This window comes from Giraffa tippelskirchi, chromosome 13 (genome assembly GCF_054371585.1).
Source record: "Giraffa tippelskirchi isolate mGirTip1 chromosome 13, T2T-mGirTip1v1.2.pri, whole genome shotgun sequence".
NCBI lineage: Eukaryota > Metazoa > Chordata > Mammalia > Artiodactyla > Giraffidae > Giraffa > Giraffa tippelskirchi.
In genome coordinates this window covers 103,560,135-103,578,188 of record NC_137287.1, presented here as the reverse complement: position 1 = coordinate 103,578,188, position 18,054 = coordinate 103,560,135, and the positions used below count along the sequence as shown (strand labels likewise).

General features: G+C 43.4%; 1 protein-coding gene across 5 annotated transcripts in view; it reads right to left on the bottom strand.

The window, feature by feature from the left end:
* Positions 1-5,932, bottom strand: part of TM9SF4 (transmembrane 9 superfamily member 4) — a 55,090-nt gene extending 49,158 nt beyond the window's left edge. For 3 of the 5 annotated variants that reach the window (XR_014073792.1, XM_081559575.1, XM_081559577.1), the window contains exon 1: positions 5,902-5,932. Coding sequence is in view for 1 of the 5 variants with exons in the window: in XM_081559575.1 (XP_081415701.1) it covers positions 5,902-5,916 (15 nt within the window). In the remaining 4 variants the exon portion in view is untranslated. Of the gene's footprint in view, positions 1-3,002; positions 3,138-5,901 lie in introns of those variants that run through there. The other 2 variants (XM_081559576.1, XM_081559578.1) reach the window with 2 other exon arrangements.
* Positions 5,933-18,054: the final 12,122 nt, after the last annotated feature.

Sequence of the window (18,054 nt, the reverse complement as noted above, 5' to 3'; positions counted from 1 at the left end):
GCAAATAGTTGGCCCAAAGTCACAGAACCAATCAGTGTCAGATTCTAGCCCATGTCCTTAGACTAAGTCTTAGTTTCTTCCTTTGTAAAATGGGCTTTTGTAAACATTAGATGGAATAACGGATGGACATATGGTTTATCAGCTGACATGTATCTTGTGAACAGAAATTTTCCCCTCAAAGTTAGGTAACCTAGGGGATTACCACAAACTTTAAATATTGCTTTTGAATCCGTATGTCAAAATAGGAAGATTTTTATAGAGAGACCACCTCATTCAGGGGCTGCAAATTCAACCCCCTAGAAAGGCCATGCAAATTACCTACTGAGTGACGCTGCTAAGGAATAAGCCAAAAGGTATGGAAGACTGGGTCCTGCACAGGGAATGTTCTTTATGGGAAATTTGGGCCCAAATTTTCAAGAAAAAATGAAAATCCAGAACTTTTGTAATGTGAAATCTCCCAATTATTAAATATTGGCAACTAACTGGAAAAAAACGTAAAGTCCTGTGCCTGCCAACCTCTCTTCCTTGCCCCCCAACCCCAATCAAAGCCATGTAAAGATGTGCTCCATAAACTGTCACTTCATAGCATGAGATCTGCTTCATTGGAAACCGAGGCCCAAAGATACTAAGTGACTGGCCAGGGCACCCAGACTCTCTTCTAAACTGGCTTACGAATTCAGCTCCAATTTGTGATTTGATTTTGTTTCTAAAGAACTGCTAGTAGCATTTAGCATACCCTCTGAATACAAAACCTTCAGATTTCAAACCCTGGGAGGTCTGTCAGTTTAATGCTTGGGGATAGGTGAGAAGTCATGGTACAGAGCAGAGAAGGAAGCAATGAAGAAGAATGGGACTGAACCGAGAAGTCCCAGTGTCCGAAACCATGTCCCACTTGAGAACTATCAGCGTCAGCAAATGGTTCAAGATCAAAGCAGGTCTGGGGCGGTAGGTGGCTCCTACCATTCACCTATGGCCAGATGGCTCTGTTCATCCTGGGTCCTTCCCACCTTCCTGCCAGTGTCCAGAGATCAAAACTCAACCTTCTCCAACATTCTGTGACCTGCTTCTTTTTCACTGAGATCAAAGGGAAACTTTTGTCCAAGTTGTAAAAGAGAAACCAACAGGCAACTTAATGCCACCTCTGCCTTCCTTGGACTTCCTGGGGGGATTAAGGGCACTCCTTTAAACGGATTTCTCAGAGAAACACATCTGTACCAAGGACTGGTGTTGGCGCCTCGGCTTCTAAGGACACAGCGGCTCCTACAGAACACACGTGCCAGGTTGAGCAAGTGGAGAGAACAGTCAATACAACCAACAGACAGCAGCCTGGAAAGACCCCAGTGACTAAGATCACAGAAAAAAAAAAAATCAACCTGATTTTATAGGCATATTAACAAAAATCACCATGAATGCAAGTATTCTAAGCCACAAAATTTTCAACCTCAAGTTGAAATCTTCAATTTCATTGAAGATTTTACAAATTTCACTGAAGAATTTAGAAATCCTCAAGTCTAAATCTTCATTTCACATATGACCTGTGCTAAAACAGATGACTAACACCAAGTAATTTGCTCCAGGCCGCCTGATAGACCAGTGGCAGTGCTGGGACTAAGCCCCAGCTGCTTCTTCCTCAATGAGCCGCTGGCCACCCACAGGTGAGGCCCCGGGGAGACAGCAACTTGCCAACACAGGAGTGCTGGCAGAGTCCAGGCCTCCTGCCTTCTGTCCCAGACCTCTATCATCCAGACTCCATCACAAAACACGATTCCTGTGCTTCTGACTGGCCCGGGGGCAAGGGGACAGTGGGAGGAAGGAACTGGCTAGCACGGCTTTCGTTTGATCAAAGGAACCTAGAGGTCATTCAGACCATTCCCCTGCCTCTGGACTGGATCAAACTCAAGCTCAGAACAGTGAGAACTGACCCAGCAGTTCTACTCCTAGGTATATAACCAAAAAAAACGGAGAACCGATGTTTACCCAAGAGCTTGCACACAAAATGTTCACAGCAACATTATTCATAACAGCCCGAAAGTAGAAACAATCCCCAAATCCATGAATAGATGAAAAGGTAAACCAAATGAGGTCTATCCACACAGTGGAATATTATTTGACCATAAAAAGGAACGAAATATTGACACATGCTATGACATGGATGAACTTTGAAAACATTACACCTTGTTTAAAAAAAAGTCAGATAACAAAACACCACATATTGTTTGATCCCATTTATATGAAATGTCCAGAACAGAAAAATACAGACAGAAGTATATTAGTGGTTGCCAGGAACTGGAGGGAAGGGGGAGTGGGAAGTGGCTGCTGATGGATTTTTTTACTGGGGTGATGAAAATGTTCTGGAGGTGGACAGTGGTGAAGGTTGCACAAGTCTGTGAATATACTAACAATCACTGAACTGTAAACTTTAAAAGGGTGAATTTTATGTTATATGAATTATAATCCAATAAAAAGGAAAAAACATAAAACCCCAAACAGCATGAACAATGTGTGAGAGAAATACACACAGTTTTATCTTCCCAACAGAGGTTTCTAGACTCCTGCTGCTGCTGCTAGGTCGCTTCAGTCGTGTCCGACTCTGTGCGACCCTATAGACAGCAGCCCAGCAGGCTCCCCCATCCCTGGGATTCTCCAGGCAAGAACACTGGAGCGGGTTGCCATTTCCTTCTCCATTGCATGAAAGGGAAAAGTGAAAGTGAAGTCGCTCAGTCGTGTCCAACTCTTCACGACCCCATGGACTGCAGCCTACCAGTCTCCTCCGTCCATGGGAGTTTCCAGGCAAGAGTACTGGAGTGGGGTGCCACTGCCTTCTCCCAGACTCCTGAGATGTCTACAAATGTCCTCAATGGACACTTCCCAAGTTCCACCAAAACAATATTCCTCAAAGCATATTCCATATGCTCAACAGTTCTATAAAGGATGAGATATGGGCCTGCTCCTCACCTCAGACCCAGCTAGAGCAATTTGGTATTGTTTAACTTTATAGTCACCTAAATCCAGGGCAGGAAGAATGCAGGAAAACTACAGAGAACTTCAGTTTACACCAGCCATCTACTCCTATGCTGGGGAAGTTCAGGAAACACTCACTGTGCTAACACAGATCTGGGAGGTGGCAGCCGACCCCTGGGAAAGAAGAACCAATCACTAAGGAAAGGGAGGGAGGTAAAAACCCATAAATATCACTTGAAACTTGCACCCACAACCCTAACTTTCAAAATAAAAGAATAAACCAAAAGCCAGCATGTTTCCCACGGTCGCTGAATCTATTAGCTAGGTTCCTCTTTGGTTGTATGACTTGCCTCAGAAACCCAGACAACCCAAAGCAGACCCACACACTTCCATCCCCAGCAGTTGTGAAACAACTTATTGTACGAGGGTGCGGGGACTGATCTGACTTCCCTATAAATAAGGGGCTTCACACAGATCAAGCTCAAGTTTATCTGCCCACCCAGCCAGTCACACATCGTATCCCCTGGTAATATATGTGCTTCCGTGACTTTTCACTATTGCATCAAACATGAAGCTGCTCATGTGCCCTCTTAAAAGTGCCTCTGTGGGTCCCTGTATACATTACACCTTCACTTTCTGAAAATCAGTTTATAGTATTCATCATGAAAGCAGAGGATGATACTCCCAGGGGATACAACAAACACAAAATCACTTTGCTGTCCACTGTGCTTAGAATAAAATCCAAACGCCTTTCCATGGTTTCTCTGCAGACTGAGAACAAGCTGGCTTCCTTAACATAACATTCTGAAAAGTGTGGGAAGGGCAAGCACTGTAAAAGAACAGTCTTTCAAAATGCAATCCACAGCTTACAAACTGTAGACTACAACCCACAATTACAGGCATGCTTCTAGAAACACAGCTCTTCCTGCCTCTCTCTGATTCCATCTTGTATTATTCTTTGCCCCACCCCACCCCCAACCCTGACTCCTCACCGTGTTTCAGCCCCTCCAGCCTTCTGTGTTCCTCAAACATACTCTTTCCCACCTTAGTCCTTTATACTTCCCATCTCATTTGCCTGGGTCACTCTCTGCATTGCTGGTTCCTTCTTGTTAATCAGGTCTCAACTCACGTCACTTTCTCTGAAAAGACTTCTCTGACCATGTAATCCAAAGCAGTTGCACCACCCCGTCACCCCCCAATTACTACCACGTCACCTTGCCCTCTTCACACTTACACTATCTGACATTACCTTGTTCGTGTATTTTACCTACTGTCTCCTCAGGCTAGAAAAACTCCACAAGCATAGGGACCTTGACCCTCTAACTCACCAGTACATCCCTAGGTCTTGGCACAGAGCAGGCACTCAAGTATTTGTTGATTAAATAATGTGTACCAGAAATATGTTAACTTATTACCTCTTAAAACCTCAGAACAGAGCAAGAATTTCCCAGTGCAATGCTATAAATGCCACTTTACTGAACTCCTTCCCTGTGGCAAAAGAGGGTGTGACTTTTCCTGTTCATGTTAAGTTCTTATGACATTCTTGTTCTCAAAGTGGTCCAGAAAAAAAAATTGGTTTCAACATACCACTTTTGGGATTTTTTTCTGTGGTCTGAGACCACAGATGTCAGGCAAGGCTGTGAAGTCTTTTACCTGACCTCTGAGGTTCTAAATAAGGAATCCCTTATTAAACAAAAAGGATAATTTATCAGTTGGTTAATAGAAGGAGGGAAATTTGTTATCAGCCAGTAACCTATCCTTGTTCGGAAAAAATCAATACCAAAGAATTGAAACAAGAATCTTCCTTTACGAAAGTCAAATGTCTTTTGTGTGCACTCCCAGGATGAAATTTTCTGCTGAGGACACAACATACAGGAACAGTACAAAATCACTTTGGCCTAAGTGACTTCAATTTTGGTTCTGGTCTCTTGACAAACAGAATGTGAGCCGACCTTCTGGAAGAAGAAAGGGCTAGTTTTTCACAGATCTACTTCCAGCATTCTATACCAGAAGCCAGCAAGTTCTGACCCACTTTCCGGGTACAGCTTATCCACACAAACGCTTTATCCTAAAGAGCTGTGTAGCCCTGTAGGGGCATGTGAAGAGGAGCGGGCCAGGCAGCACTGGCATAGTGCTTTTCACAATAGACCACCTCCATCATAATCACTAGAGTGCTTATAAAAGTGTGGATTCCTAGGCATCTCCTAGGCCAACAGAATTAGAATCTTTGGAAACTGTATTTTTAACAAGCTTCCCCACACACACCCCAAGTCTTATGCACAGGAAAGTTTGACAACCAGTGGGATAAAAGATCCCTAGGAGAGAGGCAGGGAATTGGAATTGAGAGAAGAGGAGTCGTGATTAGCGAAGGATCTGGGGATTGACAATGGGGGCGGGGGGTGGGTGGGTAAAGGCATGCTTCCGGGTATCGGCAGTCAAGACAGGTGCGCAGTGGGGACAACTAACGGTAGACGTGAGGACAGGGTTCTGGCTGGGAGAGGTGAGGACGCATCTGCGGACTGGTCAAGATAGTGGGGAGGCGGGGAGGCGGAGAAAGCAGGGTACAGACGTGAGAGGGAGGAGCAAAACTGGGAGTAACGGGGGCTCTTTGAAGGGGTGAGGATTGCAAAGTGAAAATTGGAAAATGGGGGTCACAGGAGTCAAAGACTAAGACTAGAATAGGAACCGGTTAGGGTGGTAGCTGAGACCCTTCCTCCGACCCAGAGCCTCCCCCAAAACCTCGGGCCTTGACAAGCCTGAGTGCGGGGCAAAGGCCGGGGACGGGGAGTTTGGGGGAGACAAGCCCAATCAGGGATGTCCTTCAGGCCTGAGCTAGGGGTCCCTGCAGTGGATCGGGCCAGGCATGGGACGCCAAAAGGTCCTGGGATTCCCCCAGAGCGGCCCGCTCCATCTCCGGCTCCCGGAGTCTCCTTCACTCACCATCGCCGCCGCCATCTTGGATCCACGTGTCGCCGTGATGACGTCAGCGGAAGTAGTGTTTCCTTGGTTACGGAGTTTACCTCCGCGAGGTGCTGCCCTGTTTCAATCGTTCTTGTGGTCCCGGTGAGTGGAGGCGCAAAGAAGACTTAGCTCCTGATCGGTAGCCTGGTCTGGGCAGTTAGGTCGCTGATTAGGTGAAAAGACAGGGTGGTGTAACTACGGAAACCATGTTAACTCCTGGCAGGCCCCTCGCCTTCCCTGGCTGACACTGCATTGTGGGTAATAGCGGTGTGCGTAAAGGTGCTTGTTCTGTGGGCTCCATCTTTACTACTGGCAGGAAGATCCGTTGCCAGGGTTACCTGAGCCCCTTGATTTGGTGGAGTGGGATCCGTACCAGGGTTCCATTAGCAGAATGATTTGTAATTAATATATTTAATTATTTACTTGACTATCCAGTATTGTCTCCAAAAGACTCTGATCCCTATGTGGGTGCGATCCTTTTTTTTTTTTTAACCTTGCTTTGCCTCATTCTCATCTGTGAAATGGGAAGGAGACTATTTTAACACGTTCATTATAGGTTTATGATGAGAATCCAATTAACTAATGTTCAGTTCAGTTCAGTTCAGTCGCTGAGTCGTGTACGACTCTTTGCGACCCCATGAACCACAGCACACCAGGCCTCCCTGTCCATCACCAACTCCCTGAGTCCACCCAAACCCATGTCCATCGAGTCGGTGATGCCATCCAGCCATCTCATCCTCTGTCGTCCCCTTCTCCTGCCCTCAATCTTTCCCAGCATCAGAGTCTTTTCCAATGAGTCAGCTCTTCACATCAGGTGGCCAAAGTATTGGAGTTTCAGCTTCAACATCAGTCCTTCCAATGAACACCCAGGACTGATCTCCTTTAGGATGGACTGGTTGGATCTCCTTGCAGTCCAAGGGACTCTCAAGAGTCTTCTCCAACACCACAGTTCAAAAGCATCAATTCTTTGGCGCTCGGCTTTCTTTGTAGTCCAACTCTCACATCCATACATGACTACTGGAAAAACCATAGCCTTGACTAGACGGACCTTTGTTGGCAAAGTAATGTCTCTGCTTTTTCATATGCTATCTAGGTTGGTCATAACTTTCCTTCCGAGGAGTAAGCGTCTTTTAATTTCATGGCTGCAGTCGCCATCTGCACTGATCTTGGAGCCTAGTTGGGGGGCAGACAGCTTTGAATGTGGACTTCACCTTGTGCTGGTTACCTGAGAGTGTGACTTGAGTCACTCCACCTTCCTAAGCCTGTTTCCAGGAGCTAGAAAAGGGGACTCAAGAAGTTGTGGTGTTAAAATTGGGAGAGATCTGAAAGTTCAGATGGTCCATGTATTACTGTAAAGTGGATACAGTACCAGTGCTATCTGCAACTGTTAGGAAAAGTTGTGAAAGATTAATAATGGTTAATATCACGTATTGAACATTTGTGTGCTGCAGCATTTAGCATCATGGAGAAGGAAATGGCAACCCACTCCAGTTTTCCTGCCTGGAGAATCCCAGGGACAGGGGAGCCTGGTAGGCTGCTGTCTATGGGGTAACAGAGTCGGACACAACTGAAGCAACTTAGCAGCGGCAGCAGCAAAACTACTCATAAGGCTCTCTTGCCTAGTCCTACCTCTTAGCAGGGGGCAGCTGAACTCTGATCCCCACCTAGGAGCAGGGCTATGGTTGATTGCCAGGCAAAGAAGGCTGCCAACAGATCTTTCCATCTTTTCATGAGCATACTATTTCTCCTACCAAGAGGTTGACTCTATTTCTCCTCCTTTTGAGTCTGGCTGGTCACATCACTTGCTTTAACCAACAAATGTGATACAAATGACTCTGCCAGTTCTGGGTCTAAGCCTCAAGAGACTTGGCAGTTTCTGCTTCTGTCATTTTGGGTCTAAAGATGTCTGGCTACCAGGCTTGATAGCCACATGGAGAGGGAGGGAGGCCCAGCCAACATTTCCAGGTACTCTAGAAATTCCAGCTTTCTACCAAAAATATGGATGGAGTCATCATGGACATGCTAACCCAGGCTGAACTGCCAATTGACTGCAGCTACATGCATAACCTTATCTGACACCATACGGAATAACAACAAAAAATTGCCCAGCTGAGCCCAGTTGTTTTCAATTTTGGAGTGGTTTCTCATGAAGCAATAGGCAATTAAAACAAAACACACACCTATTAACTCTTGTGACTCATACAACCATCCTGAAGAGGAACACAACAGATAAATTCCCAAGGGAGAAGAAACTTAAGCAAGCAGGAGGAGCATTTCCCTGGAGTTTCATAGCTAGTAAGCCACAGGTTCTAAACTTGCAACCAGTTCTGGAGCTTGAGTCCTGGGTGTTTCCTATCATTTCTGGAGTCAAAAGAGGGTTGAATCATAAGGAACGAAGCTCCATGAATGGTATATTATTCCTTGTTTATTTCCATTTTCCCCTTCATATCTTCTGTTTTTCCCAAAAGGCTTTCATGACCCAGTCTCCTTTAGTAACACGCATACATCAGAATCTTGAGGCAAGACTGCCTGGGTTTAGATTCCATTTCCATCACCCACTGGCTCCATGGTAGGGGCAAATTTCTTTTTTCTCTTAACATTTTTTTTAAAATTGTGGTAAAATACACATCATCTCCCTGGTGTCTTGGTGGTAAAGAATCTGCCTACCAGTACAGGAGATATGGGTTCTATCCCTGGGTCAGAAAGATCCCCTGGAGAAGGAAATGGCCACCCACTCCAGTTTTCTTGCCTGGGAAATCCTATAGACAGAGGAACCTGGCGGGTTACAGTCTATGGGTCAGAAAGAGCCAGACGTGACTTAGCAACTAAACAACAGCAGCAAAATATATATCACATAAAATTTACCATTTTTATTACCTGTAAGTGTGCAATTCATTGGTGTCAAATGCATTCACCATCTGTGCAGTCGCCACCACCTCTGGAAGCTTTTTATCACCCTAGACTGAACTCTGTGCCCATTAAAGTGAAAGTCACTCAGTTGTGTCCGACTCTGTGACCCCATGGACTATACAGTATATGGAATTCTCCAGGCCAGAATACTGGTGTGGGTAACCGTTCCCTTCTCCAGGGGATCTTCCCAACCCAGGAATCAGACTGGGTCTCCTGCATTGCAGGCGGATTCTTTACCAGCTGCAGTACCAGGGAAACCCAAACAAAAAAAAAGATATAACCAGTTGTAAAGTGAAAGTGGCTCAGTCCTGTCTGACTCTTTGTGATCCCATCGACTATACAGTCCATGGAATTCTCCAGGCCAGAATACTGGAGTGGGTCAGTTCAGCTCAGTTCAGTTGCTCAGTTGTGTCTGACTCTGCAACCCCATGGACTGCAACATGCCGGGCTTCCCTGTCCATCACCAACTCCCGGAGCTTGCTCAAACTCATGTCCATGGAGTAGGTGATGCCATCTAGCCATCTCATCCTCTGTCGTCCCCTTTTCCTCATGCCTTCAATCTTTCCCAGCATCAGGGTCTTTTCCAGGGAGTCAGTTCTTCACGTCAAGTGGCCAAAGTATTGAAGTTTCAGCTTCAGCATCAGTCCTTCCAGTGAATATTCAGGACTGATCTCCTTTAGGATGGACTGGTTGTATCTCCTTGTAGTCCAAGGGACTCTCAAGACTCTTCTCCAACACCACAGTTCAAAAGCATCAGTTCTTCAATGCTCAGCTTTCTTTATAGTCCAGCTCTCACATCTGTACATGACTACTGGAAAAACCATCACTTTGACTAGATGGACCTTTGTCAGCAAAGTAATGTCTCTGCTTTTTAATATGCTGCCTAGGTTGGTCATAGCTTTTCTTCCAAGGAACGAGTGTCTTTTAATTTCATGGCCGCAGTCACCATCTGCAGCGATTTTGGAGCCCCCCAAAATAAAGTCTCTCACTGTTTCCCCATCTATTTGCCATGAAGTGATGGGACTAGATGCCATAATCTTAGTTTTTTGAATGTTGAGTTTTAAGCCAACTTTTTCACTCTCCTCTTTCACTTTCATCAAGAGGCTCTTCAGTTCTTCTTCGCTTTCTGCCATAAGGGCAGTGTCATCTGCATATCTGAAGTTATTGATATTTCTCCTGTCAGTCTTGATTCCAGCTTGTGCTTCATCCAGCCCGGCATTTCACATGATGCGAAACATTCAGAAAACTAGCAGTAGGAAGCATTAGTACAAACAATGTTAGTGGAGGTGATGGGATTTCAGCTGAGCTATTTTAAATCCTAAAAGATGATGCTGTTAATGTGCTGCACTCAATATACCAGCAAATTTGGAAAACTCAGCAGTGGCCTCAGGACTGGAAATGGTCAGTTTTCATTCTAATCCCAAAGAAAGGCAATGCCAAAGAATGTTCAAACTACCGCACAATTGCACTCATTTCACACGCTAGCAAAGTAATGCTCAGAATCCTTCAAGCTAGGCTTCAACAGTATGTGAATGAAGAACTTACAGATGTACAAGCTAGATTTAGAAAAGGCAGAAGAACCATAAATCAAATTGCCAACATTAGTTGGATCATAGAAAAAACAAAGGAATTCCAAAAAATAAAAAAAAAAAAACAAACTCATCTACTTCTGCTTCATTGACTACATGAAAGCACAACAAACTGTGGAAATTTCTTAAAGAGATGGGAATACCAGACCATCTTACCTGTCTCTTGAGAAACCTGTATGTAGGACAAAAAGCAACAGTTAGAACCAGACATGGAAAAATGGACTGGTTCAAAATTGGGAAAGGAGTATGTTAAGGCTGTATATTGTCACCTTGCTTATTCAACTTATGTGCAGAGTACATCATGCAGAATGCCCACGGGATGAGTCACAGGCTGGAGTCAAGATTGTCGGAAGAAATAACAACCTCAAATATGCAGATATGACTCTAATGGCAGAAAGTGAAGAGGAACTAAAGAGCCTCTTGATGAGGATGAAAGAAGAGAGTGGAAAAGCTAGCTTAAAACTCAACATTCAGAAAACTAAGATCATGGCATCTGGTCCCATCACTTCATGGCAAATAGATGTGGAAAAAGTAGACACTGACAGATTTTATTTTCTTGAGCTCCAGAATCACTGCAGACAGTGACTGTAGCCATTAAATTAAAAGATGCTTGCTCCTTGGAAGAAAAGCTGTGACAAACCTAGACAGTGTATTAAAAAGCAGAGACATCACTTTGCCAACAAAAGTCCATATAGTCAAAGCTATGGTTCCTCTAGTAGTCACATATGGATGTGTGAGTTGGACCATAAAGAAAGCTGAGCACCAAAGAACTGATGCTTTCAAATTGTGCTAGAGAAGACTCTTGAGAGTCCCTCGGACAGCGAGGAAATCAAGCCAGTCAATCCTAAAGGAAATCAACCCTGAATATTCACTGAAAGGACTGATGCTGAAGCTCCAATACTTTGGCCATCTGCTATGAAGAACTGACTTATTGGAAAAGACCCTGATGTTGGGAAAGATTGAGGGCAGGAGCAGAAGGAGATGACAGAGAATGAGATGATGGCATCATCGACTCAGTGGGCATGAATTTGGGCAAACTCTGGGAAATTAAGTAAAGGACAGGGAAGCCTGGTGTGCTGCAGTTCATGGGGGTTGCAAAGAGCTGGACAAAACTTAGCAACTGAACAACAACAAAGACTACCTTTTAGCTATCGTAAATAATGCTGCTTTGAACATGAATGTACACATATCTGTTCAAATCTCTGCTTTTACTTCTTTTGGGTATACACACAAAAGTGGAGTTGCTGAATCATATGGTAATTTTATCTTTGACTGTTTGAGGAACTGGCATACTATTATATTTTCCACAGTGGCTGTACCATTTTACATTTCCATCAGTTGTGCACATGGGTTCTATTTTCTCTACATCCTCAGCAACACTTGCTATTTTCCATCATTGTCATTGTTGTTGTATTTAATAACAACCATGCTAATGGGTGTGAAGACGAGAAAGTTGTTTAACCTCTCTAAACCTCAACTTCCTCATCTGTAGAGCACAGATCATTGAAAGACCTTACCACATTGGATGGTTATGTGGGCTGAATAAGCTAATATATGTCAAAAGCTTAGAATAGTGCCTGTCACATGGTAAGTGCTATGTGCATGTTTGCTATGACTGCTTTGAGGTCAGTAGCCTTTTTACCTTTGGAATGATGGAAACATTAAGATAAGAGATGTTGAGGAAGTTGGACAAGGTAACCCAGATAATTGGAAGGAGGATAAGGCTTGACTCAAATCCACTGAGTCGAGTCCATGCCTCTGTGTATATCCAGACAGACAAAACCAAACCCAGACCAAAGGGTTCTTATAGGAATATAGATGGACGTAGTTGCAGACTCCTGCAAAAGTGCTTCTCTAAGGAAAATTGAAAGGTGGGGCTGGACCTAAAGGAAGCAATCTGATCCTTAGATATCTCCAAGGAGCAGGGTAGGATATGTTAATCTGTGTCCTTCTCACACTGGTGTCAGTTATCTATTGCTACATAATGCACTATCCTAAAACTTAGTGACTCAGAACAACAGTGATTTATTATTTCTCTTGATTTTGTGAGTCGACCGTCTGTGAAATTCTGATGGATCTTGCACACACTCTCGTCTGTTAGCTCAGTTGGGGCTGGAGGATCCAAAGTGCCTCATGTGTCTGGGAAGGTTAGTATTGATTATCAAAAGGGCCTCTCTTTCCACATGTCTTTCATCCTCAAGGAGGGCAACTTAGGCTTCTTCACAGTGTGGTCTCAGGGGTCCCTGAGGGTGAGTGCAAAAGCTGCTAGGCTCTTCCTAAGACTTAAGCTTCAGAAATCCCATAGCATCAGCTCTGCCACAATCTATTGGTAAAATGAGTTACAAGATCAATCCAGAGTCAAAGTGAGAGAGAACCACACAAAGGCATGAATTCAAGGAGGCATGATTCATTGGCGGTCATTTTGTCACAATCCATGACTCCATCATTGCCTAGGCCACCTTCCCATCTCTCACCTGGACATCTGGAATGGCCTCCTACCTTGTTTTCTTATAGCCTTTCTTGTCACCTCTCATCTCTCTTCTCCATTTAACCATCAAAATCATCTTTTAAAAAGCAAGAATCAACTGTGTTTCTCCCCTGTTTAAAACTTTACCCAGTTAAAATCTGAAGCCCTCACCATGACCTGCAAGGGCCTGCATGATCAGGCCTTGACTCCCACACTGTCCCCTTTGTTCAGAAGTCTCCAGCCACACAGACCTCCCAGGAAACTTGCCAGGCTCATGTCCACCTCAGGGCCTTTGTACTTGCAGACCTTTCTTCCTGGAATACTCTTCATATTTTGTGTGATTAGCTGCTTCTCATGATTAGGTCTCAGCTCAGCTGTCACCTCAGAGAGTTGTTACCTGCCACACACACACACACACACACACACACACACACACACAGATGGTTGGATTGGGGGTGGGGAGAGATACTTTGGTTATTTCTTATTGTTTTTCTTCCAATAAGAAAGCCTACACTGGGTCTGTGGTGTACCCAACTGTGTCTCTATTAAGTATGTGCTCAAAAAAATACTAGCATTATGATTTAATCTCAGGCCTTACTCTATCAGTTGGGAACAGCTGTGGCTATAAGGAAGACCCCCCCAAAACAACAGTGGCTTAACAAAATAGATGCTTACTTTTCTGTCTTAGTTTGGTTTCCTCCAGAAGCTGACTCTGACACAAGGATTCAAACAAGAGTAACTTTTTAAAGTTTATTTATTTTAATTAGAGGCTAATTACTTTACAATGTTGTGGTGGTTTTTGCCATACATTGACATGAATCAGCCATGGGTGTACATGTGTCCCCCTGTCCCGAACCCCCCTCCCACGTCCCTCCCCAACCCATCCCTCTGGGTTGTCCAAGTACACCAGCTTCGAGTGCCCTGTTTCATGCATAGAACTTGGACTGGTCATCTATTTCACATATGGTAATATACATGTTTCAATGCTATTGGCTCAAATCAAACCACCCTCGCCTTCTCCCACAGAGTCCAAAAGTCTATTCTTTATATCTATGTCTCTTTTGCTGTCTAAGCAAGAGTAGTTTAAAGGGAGTAATTTAAAATAATTAAAAGGAAGGAAAGGGATACCAGAGGGCAGTCATTTGGAGGAGCCAGCTCCTGTTTGCAAAAACTGATCATTAAATTCTCAGGAATTTTGTGAGCCAGTTGTTGAACATGGGCATTATTGAAAATTAAATTAATTTAAAGTTAAATAAATGGTATTAAAAACAAAAGTATGAATCATTCAAAGGGCTTCCCAGGTGGCACGGTGGTAAAGAATCCTCCTGCCAGTGCAGGAGACACGAGAGATGCGAGTTTGATCTCTGGGTCGGGCAGATCCCCTGGAGTAGGAAATGGCAATCCACTCCAGTATTCTTGCCTGGAGAATCCAATGGACAGAGGAGCCTGGCGGACTACAGTCCATGGAGTCACAAAGAGTCAGACACAACTGAGGGACTGAGCACACACACCCACACACACACATGAAACATTCAAAACTCATCATTTCCTAATAATTTTACTATTCCCTAAGCTCCTGATTTTATTTACATCTATTTTATATTTACAACAGAATGCTTTTAATTCATGTGCTACTACACATCTCTTCCCAACTCTGTGTTCAGTGGCTTTGGATTGTAGCAGAGCCAGTTTATGCATTAACACAATAGGTACAGTGCCCAAGGCCCACCATACTTTTAGTGGCCATGAAAATGTTTAAAAGAAATAATTTCTTTTAAAATCAGAAGGTAAAAATAAACATTGGGGTTGAAGTGAAAGTTTTCATATATAATATTAGCACTCTGCTTTTTAAAACCAGAGCTTATTTATTTATCCATTGGCCATGCTGCAAAGCTTGTGGGATCTTAGTTCCCTGACCAGGGATTGGCCATGGGCCCCAGCAGTGAGAGCACTGAGTTCTAACCACTGGACTGCCAGGGAATTCCCAGTATATTCATTTTTATATCAATGCAGCTGTTGACTTCAATTTGTATTTATAAATGAAAGTAGTTGTATAGATATTTATGAAATGTATGTTTTATGGAGGAAGAGTCCTACAAAGACAAGACTGGTTAAAGCCCATGAAAGTAACAATGCAGTTCTGGATGGCAGCCTGAAACTGGCCCTGGTGGGGATATTTACAACACAGAAATGAGCAAATGCTACAAATCAGGGCTTGAATTTTTGCTTTGTTAGCAAACATTCTCTGTAAAGGGCTAGATGGTAAATACTGAAGGCTTTACAGAACATGTGACTGTGTTACAACTACTCAACTGGGCCTTGTAGTACAAAAGCTGCTACGGACAATAAATAGTGAGCTGTGTTCCAACAGAATCTAGTTTGCCAAACCCCAGCTTAGACTTAAAGTGATCAAGTGTCAATAACGCAGATTAAACTTTAACAGCTATGTGTTTGTAGCTGTTAAACATTGTGGTCAGCACAAAAATGTGACACATTTTATTCAGCAAAGAAGTTGCTCATCCATGTCTCTGCCAATGGCACATTTCATTGCTTTTTATGGCTGAGTAATATTCCATTGTATATATGTGCCACATCTTTATCCATGCCTCTGTTGAGGGACATTTACATTGCTTCCATGTCCTATCTATAGTAAATAGAGCTGCTGTGAAGATTGGGGTACATGTATCCTAGAATAACACTTTTCTAACTACTTGATCCTCTGTGGTGACCTAAATGGATAGAAAATCCAAAAAAAGAGGGAATATGTGTGTATGTATGGCTGATTCACTTTGCTATACAGTAAAAAAAAAAAAAACACAACATTGTAAAGCAACTATACTCCAGTAAAAAAGAAAAAGAAGTTGCTTGTATCATTGTCTAGCAAGTGAAGTTCTGACATATGAATGCCTTCATTATTTCATGTTCATCTGATTCATAAATATACATGACATTGTCAACCCACATTCATTGGAATGAATACTTGGAACTATATTTAAAGAGCATATGTTGTCAAGCAAGTTACTACCGTGGTGAAAAGCTTAATCTTGTGGGGAAACTTGGGAAACAATGCAAAACACACACCTCAGAGTTATTCTACCCAGAAGGCGAGGGAACAGGTCATTAGTTTCAGACTGATCCCACAGGGTGTTAATTCCTTGGTACTTTGGGCCTTCTGGGAACACTGGCAGCTGAAGCTTTTTGCAGTTTTAGAAAAAGAGTTCTCAGGCACAGTGATGCAGATGACAACAACTAGAAGTTCAGTCCACTGTAAGGATACCAACAGTGCATGTCACACCCACCAAGGTGAAAAGTCTAGGGAAGACTGTCTTAGCTGATGTGGAGGCTGTGCCTAAAACATCTTCAGGGATTCAGGCTTCACCCAGCTCTGCCATCACTAGAATTAATTCATTTTCATCAGAGCCCATGGTGGCAGCTAGAGCTCCAGCCTTCACATGTACATTCTAGGCAGAAAGAGGAAGAGATGAAAAATAAGAGGTGAAGAGCCCATGTTAGTTGTCTTTTAAGAAAGGATTTTGGAAGATGATACACCACACTTCCACTTACAACTCATTGATCATAACTTAATCACACTACCATACTTTGCTGCAAGAGTAGGAAATGTAATCTTCATTCCAGGGAATTGTGTCCCTGATAAAATTCTATTCCTCTAGCAGGAGGGGGAACATGGATAAGATATGAGGACAACCAGCAGTCACTGCCGACCTCAGAAAGGGAAAGGATGCAAACAAAATGAAAACTGGTAGATCCTTATAGTAGGACCTGTTGTGATGAGGACAGATCCATGACAAAATTGAGGGCCCCGGTAAGGGAATGAGGAGAGGCAGTTTTACAAATCACAAGGGGAAACAAGTGCTTTTTCTATATTTAAACTCAAAGCTACAACTAGAGAAAATATAAGCAAGTTAAGACTATCTTAGAAAGAGCATCTTACCTGTGCCTTCTTTGACATCTTCCAGGGAGGAGTGCATGCAGTTTTCCCATAAAATTGGTGTCCCAAAATCTATCCCCATATTTATTTAATTAATAGAATTTCATTTTAGAGCAGTTTTATGTTTACAGAAAATTGAGTGTAGAGTTCAGTACATAAAAGATCTTCATGACCCAGATAATCACGATGATTTGATCACTCACCTAGAGCCAGACATCCTGGAATGTGAAGTCAAGTGGGCCTTAGAAAGCATCACTATGAACAAAGCTAATGGAGGTGATGGAATTCCAGTTGAGCTATTTCAAATCCTGAAAGATGATGCTGTGAAAGTGCTGTACTCAATATGCCAGCAAATTTGGAAAACTCAGCAGTGGCCACAGGACTGGAAAAGGTCAGTTTTCATCCCAATCCCAAAGAAAGGCAATGCCAAAGAATGCTCGAACTACCGCACAATTGCACTCATCTCACACACTAGTAAAGTAATGCTCAAAATTCTCCAAGCCAGGCTTCAGCAATACGTGAACCGTGAACTTCCAGATGTTCAAGCTGGTTTTAGAAAAGGCAGAGGAACCAGAGATCAAATTGCCAATATCCGCTGGATCATCAAAAAAGCAAGAGAGTTCCAGAAAAACATCTATTTCTGATTTATTGACTATGCCAAAGCCTTTGACTGTGTGGATCACAATAAACTGCGGAAAATTCTGAAAGAGATGGGAATACCAGACCATCTGACCTGTCTCTTGAGAAACCTGTATGCAGGTCAGGAAGCAACAGTTAGGACTGGACATGGAACAACGGACGGGTTCCAAATAGGAAAAGGAGTATGTCAAGGTTGTATATTGTCACCCTGCTTTTTAAACTTATATGCAGAGTACATCATGAGAAACACTGGGCTGGAAGAAACACAAGCTGGAATCAAGATTGCCGGGAGAAATATCAATAACCTCAGATATGCAGATGACACCACCCTTATGGCAGAAAGTGAAGAAGAACTAAAGAGTCTCTTGATGAAAGTGAAAGAGGAGAGTGAAAAAGTTGGCTTAAAGCTCAACATTCAGAAAACTAAGATCATGGCATCTGGTCCCATCACTTCATGGGAAATAGATGGGGAAACAGTGGAAAGAGTGTCAGACTTTATTTTTTGGGGCTCCAAAATCACTGCTGATCGTGATTGCAGCCATGAAATTAAAAGATGCTTACTCCTTAGAAGGAAGGTT